Source organism: Engystomops pustulosus, chromosome 3, assembly GCF_040894005.1.
Source record: "Engystomops pustulosus chromosome 3, aEngPut4.maternal, whole genome shotgun sequence".
Classification (NCBI taxonomy): Eukaryota; Metazoa; Chordata; class Amphibia; order Anura; family Leptodactylidae; genus Engystomops; species Engystomops pustulosus.
In genome coordinates, this window is record NC_092413.1 from 117,607,357 (window position 1) to 117,627,530 (window position 20,174).

Consider the following 20,174-nt stretch of genomic DNA (forward strand, 5'->3'; position numbering starts at 1 on the left):
TGAAGAAGTGTGTCTTGCCATCATATATTACCCTCAGATGAGCAGGGTTCATCATCGAAAAGCAAAGCTGTAATTCTCGAAGACGATTCTTAACTGCATGGAAAATTACTTTTGCAGCACAAGTGAGAAGTTTGGAAAAATTGAAAAAGCTGAATTATGGTACCTTAAAGGACTATTGTGACAATCTGCCTTCAAAGCTGTGTCCCGAGTTTGGCTACTAAGTGGGTGAGCTCGAAATGCACTCTTTAATAGCAAAAGCAGGTGAAAACTCCACCTCAGGTAACATCTTCTTTAACCATATACTGTTGCACTGGTTCATCACATTCCAGGCACTCAGGCAAGCCATGTATCCTCAGGCTGTTCTGCTTTTCGTTTGCTCCACACCTGGAGGAGCGTCTGGTTTGCAAGCCGAGTATTTTTGCAGGTGTGTGACAGAATAATGATAGAATCTAGAGTGTAAAATGCACCAAGAGAAGTAGTATTTAGCAATCCGGGAATATAATGGTGTGCAACTTAACCTGGGTTCTCCAGCCTGATAGTGGCGTATTGGGAATGTGAAAGGAACAGGATATAACTGAAAACAGTGATAGTGGCCCCAAGCAAATAAAAGAGGTGTGCTGTGGTAGTTCCCAGCAGGCCTGAGAGGGGTGCAGCAGATGACTGCCAGAAGGAATAATGCAGGATTTTGCCACATGTGGTGCTGAAACACTCCTGGAGTGGACTGCTGTAGAGATGATGAGGTTAGATGGCGTTCCTCAGCAGGAGGTGCCAGAAATTGCAGATCAGCAGGAGAGAGCTTCATTGCTGGATATGCATCAAAATCGAGGCCCTGGCTCCAACCTGCAAGTAGCCATCAGACAGTCGAGAGGAAGGCAGCAACCAGTCTGGGTAGGCACCGGATGAATGTGGAGACCTGGAGGAGCAGAGTCAGGGCTGGATGAAACCTCAGCCTCAGACGGACCGATGGAGTCTGAGGGGACTTAAAGACTGCCGGCCACAGGGCTTTGTCCGGCATACAGTGTCCAGAGCAATGGACACAAATTGGTAAATGAGAGGTCTCCCAGGTGGACTGTGAGGGTTGGACCAGTATAATTGACTTTAATGTGGTAGGTTGGTAGGTCAGCTTTAGTTTTATAAACAGCTGTGGGAAAATGAAAGCTGAGCTCTGATGGGCAACTTGAGCAGTTCTGCTCTCAAAACACTTCTGATAATCTCAGCACACTGTCAGCACCAGCATCTCATTGCACAAAGGAACCATGAAGTGTCTGCTTAGAGATTCCCGACCCACACTCTGGAATTTTATACTGACCATCACTGAGTTATAGGAGCTAAAGCTGCAACAACAGTGTGAAGGAAACCGCGACGTTCTGGACCCCTGACTCTCTGCGCTTGTTGATGGTAAGATTTCCCCCAGGTGAAAGATAAGGGACATTCAGAGGTGCCTGAATATGTCAGGTGGAGTAACACCTCTGCCAACCCAACAGGAGGGATCATGGGTCCCTCCTACCTGGTACTACAACCAGAGCCCTGGAGAAGCCATAGCTTATAAAGGGGAAGTTGTAGGGTCATGGTTCTGTTATCATTGGATCCGGGTGAATCCCTGGATCGCATTGATACCAAACCTGCCCCATTTTCTATGGTCCTAACTAGAGATATTGATATCTCTGGAAGAGAGTATCCTAGAGTTCCAGAAGTCGCAGCCCCATGATCACCTGAATATCACAAATCCAAAAATGTATTTGTTCTTTTGGTGATATGGACCATAACTACATAACTGGCACTATTCAACCTGGTCATTTGAGAGTTTTAATGGTTCTTTGTTTGAGGCTTGTGGGGGGTGGGGGATGCATGGAGATGATCCTACTGCAAAAGTCTTTGAAGCACAGTCACGTGTTGTGTTTGCAAACAATCTAGCTCAATTAGGTCAATTAACCCCTACGGGACTCAGCATCTTTTGGCCTAAAGGACGCGGCCCCATTTTTCAAATCTGGCCTGTGTCACTATAAGTGGTTCTAGCGTGGGAACGCTATGAGATTGTTTTCTAGTGACACATAGTACTTCAAATTAGTTTAAAAATTTGGATGAAATCTTTTGCGTTTAGTTATGAAAAAAAACAAAATTTGGCAAAAATTTGTAAAAATTCTTTATTTTCAACGTTCTAAATTCTCTACTTTTGATGCAGATAGTCAAAGCACCCAAATAAATTCATAACTTACATTTCCCAAATGTCTGCTTTATGTTGGCATGGTTTTTTAAGATTCCACATATTTTACTAGAATGTTATGAGGCTCAGAATTTGGGTGCCATTTTTCACATTTTTTGTAAAATCACCAAAACCCGTATTTAGATGGACCTGCTCAACTTCTAATTGACACTGAGAGGCCTAAATAATAGCTAGACTCATAAATTACCCCATTGTGGAAACTACACCCCTCAACGTATGAAAAACCACTTTTAAGAAGTTTGTTAACCCTTTAGGTGTTTTATAGGGGTTAAAACAAAATGGAGGTGCAGTCTGCAAATTGTAATATTTTTTCACAATACACTCATTTTGGGTGGAAAATTAAACATTTACAATGGATTAAATGAAAAAAGACTCCACAAAGTTTGATACCCAATTTCTCCCGAGTACACCGATACCCTATATGTGGTGGTAACCTGCTGTATGGGCGCACGGCCGGGTATAGAAGGGAAGGAGGTGCCATCCAGATCAGATTTGCTATGTCACATTGTACAGGCTATCATTTTTTTTCTTTTTTGGGGGCCTATGGGGGCTTATTTCTTTTGCCACATGAGATGCACTTTTCTGGTACGTAATTTTGGGGCATCTATAGCTAATTGGTGAGATTTAATTAACTCTTTGTTGGTGGAGGAAATTAAAATCATCAATTTTTAGGGAAATTTTTATGTGTTTTTTTTTTGGCCGTTAACCATACCATAAAAATAGTTTATTAATTTATTCTATGGGTCGCCACGATTACGAAAATACTTCATTTATATATATTTTTAATTTTTTCCCATTTTTACTGAATAAAAAGTAATTTGGCGAAATTGTTGTTAATTTTAGCATCACCGTCTTTCATATGCATAACTGTTTTATTTTTCACCTCACAAATCTGTTTAAGGGCTTATTTTTTGCGAGAATGATTGTTCTTTTTAGTGGTCTTATTTTAGATTGCGTAACTTTTTAAAATCACTTTTTTAGAGCATTTTTAAAGGGCATTAATAAAAAAATCATCTTTTTTTCAGAGTGTTTTTTGAGGTTGTTTTTTACAGGGTTCACTTTGCGGATCTAATAACGATTCTGTTTTATTATGCAGATTGTTACGGACACAGGGATATCAAATATTTGGGGGTTTTGTGTATTTTATTCAATTGTACTGAATAAAAACTAATTTGGAGAAAATCTTATTCATTTTAGCATCACCATCTTTTCATATGCATAACTTTTTAATTTTTTGACTGACAAATCTGGTTAGGGGCTTATTTTTTGCGAGAACAGTTGTTCTTTTTAGTGGGCTTATTTTAGAGTGCATAAATTTTTTTTAATCACTTTTTAGAGCATTTTTTTTATAGGGTATTAATTAAAAATGATCTTTTTTCGGAACGTTTTTTGCGTTTTTTTCCTCCGCCGTTTACCGTGCAGGTCCAGTAATGATTCTGTTTTATTATGCAGATTGTTACGGACGCGGCAATACCAAATATGCGGGGGTTTTTTGTGTTTTTATGTTTTTTATACTTTATTAAGTGTTTTTATGGGAAAGTGACATTTTAGGGGCTTATATTTTTATGTATTTATTTTTTGTTTATTATAATGTGTAGTGTTAAGTGTTTTGCATATTTTTACTTATACATACTTGAACTTAAAACAGCGATGCTCTGATCGCTGGTTTAAGTTCAATACACTGCTCTACAATACTATTTTATTGTAGAGCAGTGTAAACTGTCTGAGCATGATTGCGCATGCTCAGACAGTTTACAGTCAGACCCGGAAGGGGTCTGGCTGCCATGGAGACCGGGCAGCTCCGAGGCACATGCCAGTCCTCGGAGCTGCCCAGAAGAGGATCGGATCCCCCGGTAAGCGGCACGGGGGATCCGATCCATAGGGGGAAGACCCTTACACGCCGTGGTCATGCTTGACCGCGGCGTGTAAGGGGTTAACACCCGCGATCGGAGTCGGCTCCGATCGCGGGTGTTAGCGCAGGCTGTCAGCTGTACTAGACAGCTGACAGCCGCTGCTTCTGGTACTGGCTCCGTTCGTGAGCCGGTGCCAGAAGCAGGACGTTATAGTGCGTCCTGGTGCGCTAAATATCTAGCCACCGGGACGTACTATAACGTCCTGGTGCGCCTAAGGGTTAAGCTGAGACTGGAGAGGGGGTGAGAGATATGGGTGGCTGGATTAACAAGACAATACCTGCATGTTCATCACAAACATTGACTAAAATTGCAAAGTAAGCGGTCAAAAAATTATGGCTTACACAGTTCTGTACACAAAAGTATGAAAAAAGTTATGGGTATCAGAAAATGGCAAGCAGAGAACTATTTTGTTTTGCTATGTTTTTTAAAAAATTTCTAAAGCTATTAAAACATAACATAACTATATAAATTTATGATCTGTATTTTTTCCGTCTTCTCTGCATGGAATATTGCAGCACACGTGTGGCAGCGCACCGTTTGGTGAAAAGATAGGACATGTCCTATCTTTTCTCGGAATACGGCGCTGTGCCCAATGTTACTCTATGGAGGGGGGATGAGCGGCGCTCTGTGTGAATGTAGCCTTAGGCCCCTTCTACACTCGTGGGTGCGGTGTGATGAACTTGTGAGGGAACATAATCCATTTTCTATTGTGTTCTCCCTCTATATGTCTTCTTCTTTGTCTCTATTGATAGAAAAGACCCCTATGCACCATCCCCCGTGTACACAGATCATCTTTCAGTTACATCCTGTAGGCTATTGGAATGTGGGTATGGTCAGTAGGTTCCTTTGTCTCAAGAACCTATAAAAACTGTCTGCAACCTAAATAAATTGGAATTCTCTCAAACATGTGAAGGTCTGAGTGATTCACCGAGCAGCTCGTACTATACAATGATTTGGAACCACACATCACATCGAGATATGGGGATATTTCCCTGACAAAACATGGCGCCCGAACAGGGACCTGGGTTTGCATGACGCCTACCGGAGAATTTAGGGATCATCCTTTCAGGACAGACAGACCATGCAGCTGCACAAAAAGGTAAGAAGCTTTTTCTTACAAAATTGCTCTGTCTCTCCTTGTTTGGATTGTTCCACGTCCGGTGAGTTGCATGCCTATATTGCCCAGTCCAAAGAATCTTGTTAGTTTATTTGAAAACTCCATGTGATGTGTGGTAGTGTATATGGGTATTGTGTGAGTTTGAACATGTGTGTTTGATAGCGCTATTGTGATACTGTACTGTACTGGTTTTAAGAGAGTAAAATTCTAGGGATTGCCCCTACCTAAAGAGTTTCTTAGACGAGCTACTTTTTGGAACGTAATTCGCTTGAGACAAAGTAGACTGAGTTCCAGAGCTGCTTCAAGGAAGGGGACTGCAGTAATTTCTTGACGGGCAAACGGTTTAAAAAGAAAAAAAAATTTTTTAGAATTATAAGTGGTTAAAACTGCCCTATGGAAGAGTGAGTGACTGCGAGTGTGTGCCGGCACTAGAGATATAATATAGGAAATTATGGGAAATTTGCTAGGTAGGATGAGAGGCAATTCAAAGGGAAAACCAGCTGTACAGATAGTAAGAGAGAGAGAGGGAAAAGAAGCTGTAAAACGATGTCAGAGAATGTTGGAAAAGGGCAAGTATATAAAAAAGATGGTTGTTTGTATGTTGGTAAATGGAAAGGTTCTTAAAAGAACAAAGGCTGGTTGCATAATGATGATATGATGGAAATTGCAAGTGGATAGAAGAAAGTTACAGAGGAAGTGACCAGAGGAGGTTATAAAGAAACAGCCATAGGAAATTGTGTGTTGTATGAGTGTTATGACGATGACGGACAAAAACGTTGGACAGACAAGACAACATTTAGAAAAGGTTCGGCCTCCACCCTAAAATGGTGGATGAATTGATGTATGGAAACAAAGAAACCTCCCTATGATCCCATACTATTAGTCCTATTCAGCAGCTATGACTGAGATTAATATTAGGAGCTTTTTAGGCAGAAGTTATAACACCCCTAGAAGCCTCCTACGTCACTGTCTCTAGTGATGCTTCTGCTCAGTAACACTGTCTCCCAGTATGTGTCCCCAGTATGACTCTATAGTTTTATAATTATACAGCATTCATACATCGGCATTGGTCCCAAAACTGTGTTTTTTTTCTGGAATATATTGTTCACTTTCTGTTGTTCTCATTTAAAGAGAACCCGTCATGCAAAATAACCCCCCTAAACTAAATATATTTTCATAAACTGCCATTAGAGAGCATTGCCTCTATCCCTTCATTGTCCCTCTACATGCCTGTAAACCTAAGCAATGAGGTCCTAAAGCTGTATGCAAATGACCTGTGAAATGTCCAATGAAGCATTAGCATATTCAAGCTGTCCACTCTATTCATGAGTGGGAGGCACAGCCACACCCCCAGTGCTTGACTGACAGCCTGTATAATGATGTGAGGCTGTATAATGATGTGCTCCCTGGTGCTGGTGGCCACGCCCCCTGCAGCCTGTGTGTGCATGTGTGTGTGTATAGGAGAGATACAGCAGCTCCAGGCTGCAGCCATGTTACAGCAGAACATGTCAGATTCATGTGTAGCTGATGTCTGTGTCTCCCACCTGTATATTAGGAGGATTCAGCATGTTAGAAGATGCAACACACACTAGCCATGCTTTACTATACATTACACACAGACATGAGCAGGGTGAGGAGAGGGGAGGGGTAACAGGGGTGACATCACTGCCTCTGACCATGTGACCAGCCTCATTTACATGATAAAGAATAGATGATTTTACAATGATTAATGTATGAAATAACTAGATAAAGGCTGGTATGGGATCCTTGTGAGCTGCTCCAACAGGTAGTAGTGACAGGACTAGTGGCAGAGACCTGATGACAGGTGTCCTTTAAGTTTAAGCCAAGCACCTCAGAGGAGAGGACACAGGCCAGAAGCTGCTGATCGTGTGTCACATGACAACCTGGATCCTTCTTGGTTTTGTATCCTACTGCTGCCTACGTATAAAAAGCTTCTGTAGTAGTTTTGGACTATCCTGTTACTATTTCACCTCTTCATAACTAGAAACCTTGGTTATAATGTGCCCTCTTTATGATGTATTACATTGAATCCAGCTCCACTATTTTCGCTAGATTCAAAGGGGGGAGACATGAGGTAGACGGGTTGTATTTAAAATTTTCTATTATCTTAAGGATTAATGAACCAGTTACCTTTTAATAAGTCAAAACTAAATATATCATTAATCTGCATTTTGAGTTTTTTGTAGATGGCTTTAGAAACCAGGAATGAGGTTAATTCTACATCAGATGTGCAGTGGTCACACAACATGAGGTAACAGCACCAGAACCACTCCTGACTTACCTGTCTGTACGGGAGGCGGAGGTGAAGGCACTGATGGAGGGGTGTAAAGTGGCAGAGGGGAAGAATGTGAGTCTTTTGGGATTCCTTATGATTCCTGACCTCATATAGTAAGTATATCAACAACTATGAGACTTTGAAATAGCTGATAGAGGCCTTAGTGTTACATAAAGGTCCATAATAGAAGGTAAAACCTCTAAAGCTATAACACATGAAGTGACCATACTGGTTACCAGAAAGCCTAGGGGAAAGGAGCCTGGATCAGTACAGTCCGTGACCCTCGCTGGCCCAGTAGGGTTATCTATACTCCTGTCTATATAGAAACCGGCTTCACAGGTGAGGAAGCAAGACTGGAGTAACACTGGGACCCCATGGATGGAGGGTGGACTATGGCAAAGAGGTGACAAGAAAACCCCAGACGAAGGCTAGCGCCGAAACGCGCGTCGGGGAACCTGTTTGTGGTAGACGGGTGGTGTATGATGGCTAAAGGTATGCTTCCACTTTAGGATTTGCACATGCATTGAGCACTTTATATACCTATAGGGAACCTGTGTACATTAAGCTGTATGGTAAGCACTTTATTGCAGTATTTGCACAACAACCAATTATTGGGTATGAATTGCATTATGCATTTGAAATTGTACTTGTATGTGATCCATATGACTATGTACCCCACCTTTTGATCCCGTCCCACATGTTTTTAACATTTCTATGTGATAGCCCCACTGACCCATATGTGTCTCCTTGTTGAACTGTATATATACTGTGATTTTTTTGTCCTTACTGTATATGCAATAAAATATATGTAATTTTCGAATTGGCTTAATGTTCTGTTTGTAGGTGTTTAGTATCTGTTAGCCAACATATGATTTGACGCATTAAAGAAAAAGGGAATCTCCTCTTAGAGTGCATCATGGCGATGCCATAATGGAGAAGAAATGCACTAATTTGATACCCCTTTTAGCATATGTAGCCCGTGTTTTGGTGTTACAAAGAGGTGACAAGCAACGTCTGCCAAGGGCCCTTTACCCTATGATGGTTCAGTGCACCCACAGGGTGAGGCACCAGTCTAAGACTCTATATGCTCCGTGGTGGATAAGTATTGAGTATCACTTAGATTCACTTTTGCTACTGTCCATTTAACAAAGTAGGGAGAGTAGTGAAGACCCTCATATATGCACTCCGAAGCCGCTTTACCCCTTCCAGAGGTTGTAGATTGGCAAAGTACAGCTACCAAAGGTAAGTAGCTCTGAACATGTGCTTATGTGTGTGGACCTCTTTTCTGGGTAATCTGAACCCTATCCGGTAACTAAAGCAACTGTAAAGACCACAGCCAGGGATCGAGGAATATGTTAGTCCACTTATTCTAGAGACTAAAGTAATAATCCCTATTGGGGCAGTAATATAGTTGACGACAGCTCTAGGGATTAAATAGTCTTTTCACCTACTGAGGTTGTTTTTAGAATTGCCCCATGGATGAACATATACTTCCCTAAGGTTGTCCAGAGGGGTCATAGAGAATTGGTGGGATCTCCAAAAACCTGCAGATACATTTTTTTCTTAGGTGCATAACCAAGTATCTGTTTCAGTTCCAGAACCTAAAGTAGCTAGAGCAGAGGACCTGCACCCAGGTGATGAGATGGTCCTGATGTGACACCTGAGAGTCTTTTGAAGGGTCATCACAAGTACCTGTGACACATCAACGTGTAGAAACTACAACGAGACTGCGACAGCTGAAGAAGAGTGCTGGACCCAGAGACTGTTGAACATGAATCTGTGTAGCTCGATCCTGCTATGGACATTACCACTCCTACCAATCCTACTACAGTGTGTGCGCCGCATATCATGTCTAATAGTACTCAGGGGTTGGTAGGCTGACATGTATAAGGATATACACCAATAGGATGTACAGATTCTACCCTTTACAGTGGATTTACATAAATTATGTTGTGATATAATGTTCAGGATGCTCAGGAGGGAAGCAGGTGAAGGGTTAGATAAGTCCTGGATGTGTGATTAGCATATGTCAATGTACCACCTGAGCAGTACCTGAAATTATTCACAAAAAGGGAGGAATTGTGAGGGAACATAATCCATTTTCTATTGTGTTCTCCCTCTATATGTCTTCTTCTTTGTCTCTATTGATAGAAAAGACCCCTATGCACCATCCCCCGTGTACACAGATCATCTTTCAGTTACATCCTGTAGGCCAGTGATGGCAAACCTTTTAAAGACCGAGTGCCCAAACTACAACATAGACCCACTTATTTATCGCAAAGTGCCAACACAGAAATCTAATTTGTGATTTATCCTCCCTTCTCTGTCACAGTTTTCATTGATACCAGCACCCTGAGGACACCAATAATAGTCACAGGTAGAGCTGTCACTTCAAAATAGCTCTGTGCACAGCAAGTCCTGGGCTGTCTGGGACTGCAGGAAGATACCTGGAGTCATCTCTGGTGATGGCCTGAGTGCCCACAGAAAGAGCTCTGAGTGCCACCTCTGGCACCAGTGCCATAGGTTAGCCATCACTGATGTAGGCTATTGGAATGTGGGTATGGTCAGTAGGTTCCTTTGTCTCAAGAACCTATAAAAACTGTCTGCAACCTAAATAAATTGGAATTCTCTCAAACATGTGAAGGTCTGAGTGATTCACCGAGCAGCTCGTACTATACAATGATTTGGAACCACACATCACATCGAGATATGGGGATATTTCCCTGACAAACTCGCATCACACTCGCAACACATGCTGCTCGGAACACACGGACCAGCATGTCAGTTCACTCCTGGTGTGCAGCGTTCGGGCCGTGCGTTCTGTGCAGTATGCGTTGCGAGAGTGATACGAGTTCATCGCATCACACTCGCGAGTGTAGAAGGGGCCTTAGACATACAATTTGTCCCACATGTAACAGCAATGCGATAATTAAAAAAGGGCCTTAGGGTTAAATCTATTGTATTTTTCTTACTGTGTTTACTACTCCAAAACATACAGGTAGGTTGATCAGATTGTGAGCCCCATGGGGGCAGGGACTGATCTGGTAAACTCTGTGCAGCTCTGTGTAATCTGTGTGCGCTATACAAATAATAATATTTGGTAGTGCCCGTCCCTTTTTTGGTCATATAAATAATAATTATTATTATTAATGTGTACACTACTAAGCATTGACTATTTACCACTTTTCTGGCTCAAGCAGGGGCAGGGCTTTCTCTGGCCTTTGGTCCCCTTATTCTGCATTGTATGCCATAGTCATTTCACTAGCAGATCACATACTATGGGTCGTACTTCACATAATTAGGAGAATACAGTGTCTTCTACCTCCTTATATTCTCCCGCTCAGGCTACTAATATATCGGCATTGTCTCACTCAGTACAGCCCAAACCCACACTAGAGCCACCCTGCCTCCTCCTCCTGCTAATTCCCTAAAAATACGTCACACGTACAGACTCCGCCCAGTGCACCTTTTCTCTCCACTTCCGGGAGTACAGCTCAGCGTAAACTTCCTGACATGTGATTGCAGCACATACTACTTCCTGTCATGTGATCGCAGCGCACAGAAAACCTGCTATCATGTAGCACGAAGCAGGCACAATTCACACTAGATATAGCGTGGCCATCACAAGCCCTTCACCTGTCTCCCCATGTGCCTTCTCACTGTACAGGTATGTCCCTCTCGTTGTCTCACAGCAGTGGTTATGTGCTGCCCTTATGCTTGTCTCCATTTAGAGTCTATGGTGGCTGTACTCTCTCCCTCCTGATGCTCCCATTTTCTTTATCGGATTTCCTATTCTCTATATATTGTTATAACCACTAAGAGTTCACCATCTTGCTGACTACTGTGGTCTCTAATGTCACATTGACCTCACTGCTTCTGTCTCTATATATCACTTCTGTGAGTATGTGCTCACATCTAGCTGTATTATGTGTGTGTCAGTATGTGCTCACTGCTAGCCGTATTATGTGTGTGTCAGTATGTGCTCACTGCTAGCCGTATTATGTGCGTGTCAGTATGTGCTCACATCTAGCCGTATTATGTGTGTGTCAGTATGTGCTCACATCTAGCCGTATTATGTGTGTGTCAGTATGTGCTCACATCTAGCTGTATTATGTGTGTGTCAGTATATGCTCACTGCTAGCCGTATTATGTGCGTGTCAGTATGTGCTCACATCTAGCCGTATTATGTGTGTGTCAGTATGTGCTCACATCTAGCCGTATTATGTGTGTGTCAGTATGTGCTCACATCTAGCTGTATTATGTGTGTGTCAGTATGTGCTCACTGCTAGCCGTATTATGTGCGTGTCAGTATGTGCTCACATCTAGCTGTATTATGTGTGTGTCAGTATGTGCTCACCGCTAGCCGTATTATGTGTGTGTCAGTATGTGCTCACATCTAGCCGAATTATGTGTGTGTTAGTATGTGCTCACCTCTAGCCGTATTATGTGTGTGCCAGTATGTGCTCACATCTAGCCGTATTATGTGTGTGCCAGTATGTGCTCACATCTAGCCGTATTATGTGTGTGCCAGTATGTGCTCACATCTAGCCGTATTATGTGTGTGCCAGTATGTGCTCACATCTAGCCGTATTATGTGTGTGTCAGTATGTGCTCACATCTAGCCGTATTATGTGTGTGCCAGTATGTGCTCACCTCTAGCCGTATTATGTGTGTGTCAGTATGTGCTCACATCTAGCCGTATTATGTGTGTGCCAGTATGTGCTCACATCTAGCCGTATTATGTGTGTGCCAGTATGTGCTCACATCTAGCCGTATTATGTGTGTGCCAGTATGTGCTCACATCTAGCCGTATTATGTGTGTGCCAGTATGTGCTCACATCTAGCCGTATTATGTGTGTGCCAGTATGTGCTCACATCTAGCCGTATTATGTGTGTGCCAGTATGTGCTCACATCTAGCCGTATTATGTGTGTGTCAGTATGTGCTCACATCTAGCCGTATTATGTGTGTGCCAGTATGTGCTCACCTCTAGCCGTATTATGTGTGTGTCAGTATGTGCTCACATCTAGCCGTATTATGTGTGTGCCAGTATGTGCTCACCTCTAGCCGTATTATGTGTGTGTCAGTATGTGCTCACATCTAGCCGTATTATGTGTGTGTCAGTATGTGCTCACATCTAGCCGTATTATGTGTGTGTCAGTATGTGCTCACATCTAGCCGTATTATGTGTGTGTCAGTATGTGCTCACATCTAGCCGTATTATGTGTGTGCCAGTATGTGCTCACCTCTAGCCGTATTATGTGTGTGTCAGTATGTGCTCACATCTAGCCGTATTATGTGTGTGTCAGTATGTGCTCACATCTAGCCGTATTATGTGTGTGTCAGTATGTGCTCACATCTAGCCGTATTATGTGTGTGTCAGTATGTGCTCACATCTAGCCGTATTATGTGTGTGTCAGTATGTGCTCACATCTAGCCGTATTATGTGTGTGTCAGTATGTGCTCACCGCTAGCCGTATTATGTGCGTGTCAGTATGTGCTCACATCTAGCCGTATTATGTGCGTGTCAGTATGTGCTCACCTCTAGCCGTATTATGTGCGTGCCAGTATGTGCTCACCTCTAGCCGTATTATGTGCGTGCCAGTATGTGCTCACCTCTAGCCGTATTATGTGCGTGCCAGTATGTGCTCACCTCTAGCCGTATTATGTGCGTGCCAGTATGTGCTCACATCTAGCCGTATTATGTGCGTGCCAGTATGTGCTCACATCTAGCCGTATTATGTGCGTGCCAGTATGTGCTCACATCTAGCCGTATTATGTGCGTGCCAGTATGTGCTCACATCTAGCCGTATTATGTGCGTGCCAGTATGTGCTCACATCTAGCCGTATTATGTGTGTGCCAGTATGTGCTCACATCTAGCCGTATTATGTGCGTGCCAGTATGTGCTCACATCTAGCCGTATTATGTGTGTGCCAGTATGTGCTCACATCTAGCCGTATTATGTGTGTGCCAGTATGTGCTCACATCTAGCCGTATTATGTGTGTGCCAGTATGTGCTCACATCTAGCCGTATTATGTGTGTGCCAGTATGTGCTCACATCTAGCCGTATTATGTGTGTGCCAGTATGTGCTCACATCTAGCCGTATTATGTGTGTGCCAGTATGTGCTCACATCTAGCCGTATTATGTGTGTGCCAGTATGTGCTCACATCTAGCCGTATTATGTGTGTGCCAGTATGTGCTCACATCTAGCCGTATTATGTGTGTGCCAGTATGTGCTCACATCTAGCCGTATTATGTGTGTGCCAGTATGTGCTCACATCTAGCCGTATTATGTGTGTGCCAGTATGTGCTCACATCTAGCCGTATTATGTGTGTGCCAGTATGTGCTCACATCTAGCCGTATTATGTGTGTGCCAGTATGTGCTCACATCTAGCCGTATTATGTGTGTGCCAGTATGTGCTCACATCTAGCCGTATTATGTGTGTGCCAGTATGTGCTCACATCTAGCCGTATTATGTGTGTGCCAGTATGTGCTCACATCTAGCCGTATTATGTGTGTGCCAGTATGTGCTCACATCTAGCCGTATTATGTGTGTGCCAGTATGTGCTCACATCTAGCCGTATTATGTGTGTGCCAGTATGTGCTCACATCTAGCCGTATTATGTGTGTGCCAGTATGTGCTCACATCTAGCCGTATTATGTGTGTGCCAGTATGTGCTCACATCTAGCCGTATTATGTGTGTGCCAGTATGTGCTCACATCTAGCCGTATTATGTGTGTGCCAGTATGTGCTCACATCTAGCCGTATTATGTGTGTGCCAGTATGTGCTCACATCTAGCCGTATTATGTGTGTGCCAGTATGTGCTCACATCTAGCCGTATTATGTGTGTGCCAGTATGTGCTCACATCTAGCCGTATTATGTGTGTGCCAGTATGTGCTCACATCTAGCCGTATTATGTGTGTGCCAGTATGTGCTCACATCTAGCCGTATTATGTGTGTGCCAGTATGTGCTCACATCTAGCCGTATTATGTGTGTGCCAGTATGTGCTCACATCTAGCCGTATTATGTGTGTGCCAGTATGTGCTCACATCTAGCCGTATTATGTGTGTGCCAGTATGTGCTCACATCTAGCCGTATTATGTGTGTGCCAGTATGTGCTCACATCTAGCCGTATTATGTGTGTGCCAGTATGTGCTCACATCTAGCCGTATTATGTGTGTGCCAGTATGTGCTCACATCTAGCCGTATTATGTGTGTGCCAGTATGTGCTCACCGCTGACAGGACATGTAGCCGTATTATATGTGTGTATATACTGTGCAGTCACCTACGTTATCCATCTCCCTTTCTTACAGGCCTTGGACTGAAATGTTATGCTCTGTGTATGTTATACATACACATATAGTTTTTAGCAAATTGTCATTTCTGATTCTCCTTTTGAAAACCAACATAATGATTTCCATTTTGTGCTGCTTTTGCTTTTCTTTCTGGAGTTAAGGCATTTTTTGTTCTTTAGCTACAGTCATGGCCATAAGTTTAGAATTACACAAATATTATATTTTCACATGATCTGTTGCCCTCTGGTTTTTATGTGTGTTTTTCAGATGTTTTTATTACATACAGAAATACAAGTACAATCATATTATGAGTAACAAAAGCTTTTATTGACAGAATGAGTTACTGCAGCAAGTCAATGTTTGCAGTGTTGCCCCTTCTTCTTCAGGACCTCTGCAATTCTCCCTGGCAGCTCTCAATCAACTTCTGGACCAAATCCTGACTGATAGCAGCCCATACTTGCACAATCAATGCTTGCATTTTGTCACAATTTGTTGGTTTTTGTCCACCCGTTTCATGTGATTAAGATCGGGGGAGTTTCCAGGCCATGGACCCAAAATTTCCATGTTTTGTTCCCTGAGCCATTTAGTTATCACCTTTGCTTTATGGCAAGGTGCTCCATCATGCTGGAAAAGGCATTGTTGATCACCAAACTGCTCTTGGACGGTTGGGAGAAGTTGCTCTCGGAGGACATTCTGGTACTATTCTTTATTCATGGATGTGTTTTTAGGCAAGACTGGGAGAGAGCAGATTCCCTTGGCTGAGAAGCAACCCCACACATGAATGGTTGCAGGATGCTTTTCCATTGGCATGAGACAAGACTGGTGGTATCGCTCACCTTGTCTTCTCCGAACAAGCTGTTTTCCAGATGTTCCAAACAATCGGAAAGGGGATTCATCAGAGAAAATGACTTTACTCCAGTCCTCAGCAGTCCACTCCCTGTACCTTTTGCAGAATATCAGTCTGTCCCTGATGTTTTTTCTAGAGAGAAGGGGCTTCGTTGCTGCCCTCCTTGACACCAGGCCTTGCTCCAAGAGTCTCCGCCTCACACTGCGTGCAGATACACTCACACCTGCCTGCTGCCATTCCTGAGCAAGCTCTGCACTGCTGGTAGCCCGATCCGGAAGCTGAAACACTTTTAAGAGACCGTTCTGGGGCTTGCTGGTCCTTCTTGGGCGCCCTGTAGCCTTTTTGGCAACAATGGAACCTCTCTCCTTGAATTCCTTGATGATGTGATAGATTGTTGACTCAGTTACAATCTTTCTAGCTGCAATACTCTTCCCTGTTAGGCCAGTTTTGTGCAGTGCTATGATGACTGCATGTGTTTCTTTAGAGATAACCATGGTTAACAGAAGAGAAACAATGATGCCAAGCACCAGCTTCCTTTTTAAAGTGTCCAGTGGTGTGATTCTTACTTAATCATGACAGATTGATCTCCAGCCCAGTCCTCATCAACACCCACACCTGTGTTACTGGAGCAATCACTGAAACGATGTTAGCTGCTCCTTTTAAGGCAGGCCTGCAATGAAGTTGAAATGTGTTTTGGGGGATAAAGTTCATTTTCTCCGCAAATATTGACTTTGCAATTAATTGCTGTTAAACTGATCACTCATTATAACATTCTGGAGTATATGCAAACTGCCATTATAAAACCTGATGCAGTAGACTTTGTAAAAATTAACATTTGTATTATTCTCAAAACTTATGGCCAGGACTGTAATCTGCTGTTCACACATAATAAGGTAGACCACATTAGAAGGCATGCAGGAAAAGGTCCCTTTTCTCTAATATACCTACTGTGGTTGAGGTACAGGTACCTGGTCACCTGTGCAGATGTTCTGGCACATTTTATACCTGTTTTACAGGCAGGGTGAGGTACCATTTTCTTGGGGCACTCCGGACAACAAGTTGTTTCAGGTTTGGTGGTTGCCAGAAGAACAGGAGGGACTGGGAATATTTGTTTTAGGCTTTATGCAGAATTGGTTGTAGTTCCTTGGCAGGATCTCCAGTTGTGGGCTGTAAGTGACTACTAGGGGTACTCTGGCCCCCTGTTGGGTCTCCTTATATGTGAGTAAGTGGTCTCTGTTGACGGCTGCGGCTTTTCTTATTTGGTTGTCAGTCACTTTTGGTCTGTAGTTCAACTGGAGAAATTCAGACCTGAGCTCCAGGCCATTTTTTTTTCCAGGTCTGTCTTATCTGAGCAGATACGGTTGTAGCGTATAGCTTGGCTGTATATGATTGTCTGGTATCAAGTTTTAATAATAATACTTGTGTCCATGACAGCAAAAAAAATTGAAAATCCAATTGACAATGAGACAAAAAAAAGTTACATAAAAATTCAACTTCAAGGAAACCTGTAACCAGCTTTTGCACTATTGCAGCTTTGTAACTTAACACCCTATTTCTAGCACCAACAAAAAAACACTTGCTACAGAACACCAGAAAAAATAGCTTATAATCTGGCCTGAGCGAGTCAGACGGGACGTATACAACTCTGCCAAGTCAAGCCGTAATTCTTGTCTCCATTCCCTCCTACTCCTCTCCTCCAGTGACATCAACCTTCCCTGAATACTGCTCTCACTGCTAGTGTTGCTAGTAGCAAGTAAACGTTGAGCAGAGCGAAGGCTCGGGAAATCATCCGGCCAGGCAGAAGATGTCACTGGAGGGGAGGGATTGAGGACATGATGGAAGGCGTCTATTTGCCCTGTCCAACTCGCTGCATTCAAGTAAAGATTATAAGCTTTTTTTTTTTTTTTCTGCTGTTCTGCAGCACAGATTTTTTTTTTTTCTTCTTCTAGAAATGGGGTGCTATTGACTTACAAAGCTGCTATGGGAATTTGGCACTAATTGCAATAGTCCAAAAGCTGGTGACAGGTTCCCATCTTGTACGTAGCCTCGGGACTACCTTGTATTCTACTTTTTATATTCCTCCAAAATGGAACAATTCTGAAACCCTTTATTTTAAAATCTACATTATGATGTTATTTCTCTTTTGAATATATTGATTATATATTTAGTAGTTATTTTCATTACCTCGTTTACATTTATGACTACACTTTGTCACATGGTTTTAGGGCTGCAGTGTAAGGTTTCCGTCTAAAGCCCCTTCTCTTTTTTTCTGCAGGGATGTGTTTACCAAGGCATCGATCAGTCATAACAAGAAACAAGTTAGACCGCACAAGTCACTGGTCTCGTCTGTGTAAGCCACATGTCGTCTTGGTTTCCCATGCTAACAGTCCTGAGCATGTTTTACTACATCTGCCTTCGGCGCCGTGCCCGGTTAGCTAGTAGGGGGGAAATGATTAACAGTCGCAGAGCCATTGAATCAAACAGCCGGGCTCTGCCAATGTCCGTGGAAGCTGTACAGTATGCCAAAGAAGTGTTGGATTTCAGCTCTCACTATGGAAGTGAAAACAGCATGTCTTACACAATGTGGAATTTAGCAGGTCCTCCCAATGTCTATCCGAGTTCTGGAGATTTCACCCAGACAGCTGTGTTTCGGACGTATGGAAATTGGTGGCATCAGAATGGTTGTTCTACTCTTCCTTTCAAGAGAACATCACCTAGCTTCTGTAGTCAGGATTATGTTGAGCTTGCGTTTGAGGAGCCTGTTTATCCTACAGCAATTCATATTCTTGAAACTTATCATCCAGGATCTATTGTGAAGATACTGGCTTGTTCTGCAAATCCGTACTCTCAAACGACCCCTACTGAAGTAAGGTAAGGCTAGTATGTGAATCCTAATACATAGGGTAGAACTTTTTCAGATTTAACATATTACAGACTAAGGAGCCACCCTGTTATGGCTAATCATTTAGTCCTTCGTATCTTTTATCATTTTTAATAACGTAAATAAAGAGGCTACTCCACGTCCTAGTAACCTGCGTTCCACCTACCAAGCCATTTTCAGCGTGCAGCACCTTGTAACTCATCCACAAAGCCGGAGCTACTGTGCATGTGCAAAACATGCTCACCCTCCTCTTCTATCTACTCGGCTGTATTAGCCGGCAGTACGTCTCTGCCTGGTTTTACAGCAGAGAGAGAAAAGAGGAGCCACAGGGACTGGAGCATCGGGACCCCCCGAAGGTGAGTATGTAAGTTTTTTTTTTATATATATATTTGGCAAACTGCGGGCTGGCTGGCCGTATACTTAAGGTGGCTGGCTAACTGGGAAGCTGGGACCAATGCATTTCCCACCCTCGCCTTATACTCGAGTCAATGGGTTTTCCCAGTTTTTGGTGGTAAAATTAGGGGTCTCGGCTTAAACTCCGGTCGGCTTCTACTTGAGTACATATGGTATGCAAATGAGCCTGAGAGTGGCTCCAGGCTCCATAGGTGTTAACGGAGTTAAATAATTAAAGCCTTTTTTTCCTTGAAGAGCACAAGAGATCTTCTCAGAGGGGGCATACACCAGTATCGCAGTCTGCTTGGTTTACAATCCTTCATCATGGTGCTAGAAGTACTTTAAAGAGAACCTGTCTCACCCCAAAAAATGCACTAGGAGCTGCTTACTAAAGTAAGCAGCTCCTAGCGCTACCCCATTTTTAGCAGTGATAAACTGCTAGCTTTATAGGAACCCTCCAATAAAGCTAGCAGACACTACAGCGCAGTACCTTCAGAACGCCGGACCAAGCTCAAAGCGATCAGGCTTTTTCATGAGGTGGCAGTCCGAGGCGCTGCTTCTTTCCTGTCCGGCCCCCTCATGAATACGCCCGACCGCTTTGAGCTCGGTCCGGCATTCTGAAGGCACAGCACTGCAGTGTCTGCTAGCTTTATTGGAGGGTTCCTATAAAGTTAGAAGTTTATCACTGCTAAAAATGGGGTAGCGGTAGGAGCTTCTTACTTTAGTGAGCAGGCTAACCAGGGAAACAAGAACTTAGTCTGTGTATCATGCAAAGTCCACACATCTAAAGAGTTACATAAAATGGAGAACAAAACAAAGGAAATGTGTATATGGATCAAACAATAACTAAATACAATAATTACAAACATCTAAAAGCTGAACAAAATAAAACCTAGCTCTCAGGGTATGATATACATGTACATAGATGGTAGAATACTAGTTATGCTCCAGAAATAATGTGTATGAGTAAGTATTATCCAAAAAAATAGTAATGGAATGAAAGAAGCATAAAAAAAAATACAATAACATGATATTTGAGATTGTGTTAACATTATGTGAAGGGTCTAAGTAGCCCATCTGGGTGGTAGGAGGAGGAACCCCACACGTTCTGCCTGACAAACCAGGAAAGATGTGTATAACATGTGAAAAAAAAGATAATGTGAGGTCTAAAATGCATTCTTAACAATCCTCTATTATC

General features: G+C 42.9%; 1 protein-coding gene and 1 long non-coding RNA gene across 2 annotated transcripts in view; one reads left to right on the forward strand and one right to left on the reverse strand.

Annotated features, from left to right (window-relative positions):
* LOC140120544 (uncharacterized) overlaps positions 1-10,925 on the reverse strand; it is a 62,096-nt gene extending 51,171 nt beyond the window's left edge. The window contains exon 1 of the long non-coding RNA XR_011853856.1: positions 10,731-10,925. This is a non-coding gene — a long non-coding RNA (uncharacterized lncRNA). The remainder of the gene's footprint in view (positions 1-10,730) is intronic.
* Positions 10,926-11,033: 108 nt separating this feature from the next.
* The window catches only part of FBXL4 (F-box and leucine rich repeat protein 4), a 41,411-nt gene continuing 32,270 nt past the window's right edge, over positions 11,034-20,174 (forward strand). The window contains exons 1-2 of the mRNA XM_072141916.1: positions 11,034-11,217; positions 17,978-18,573. Coding sequence (XP_071998017.1) covers positions 18,062-18,573 — 512 coding nt within the window. The 5' untranslated portion in view covers positions 11,034-11,217; positions 17,978-18,061. The remainder of the gene's footprint in view (positions 11,218-17,977; positions 18,574-20,174) is intronic.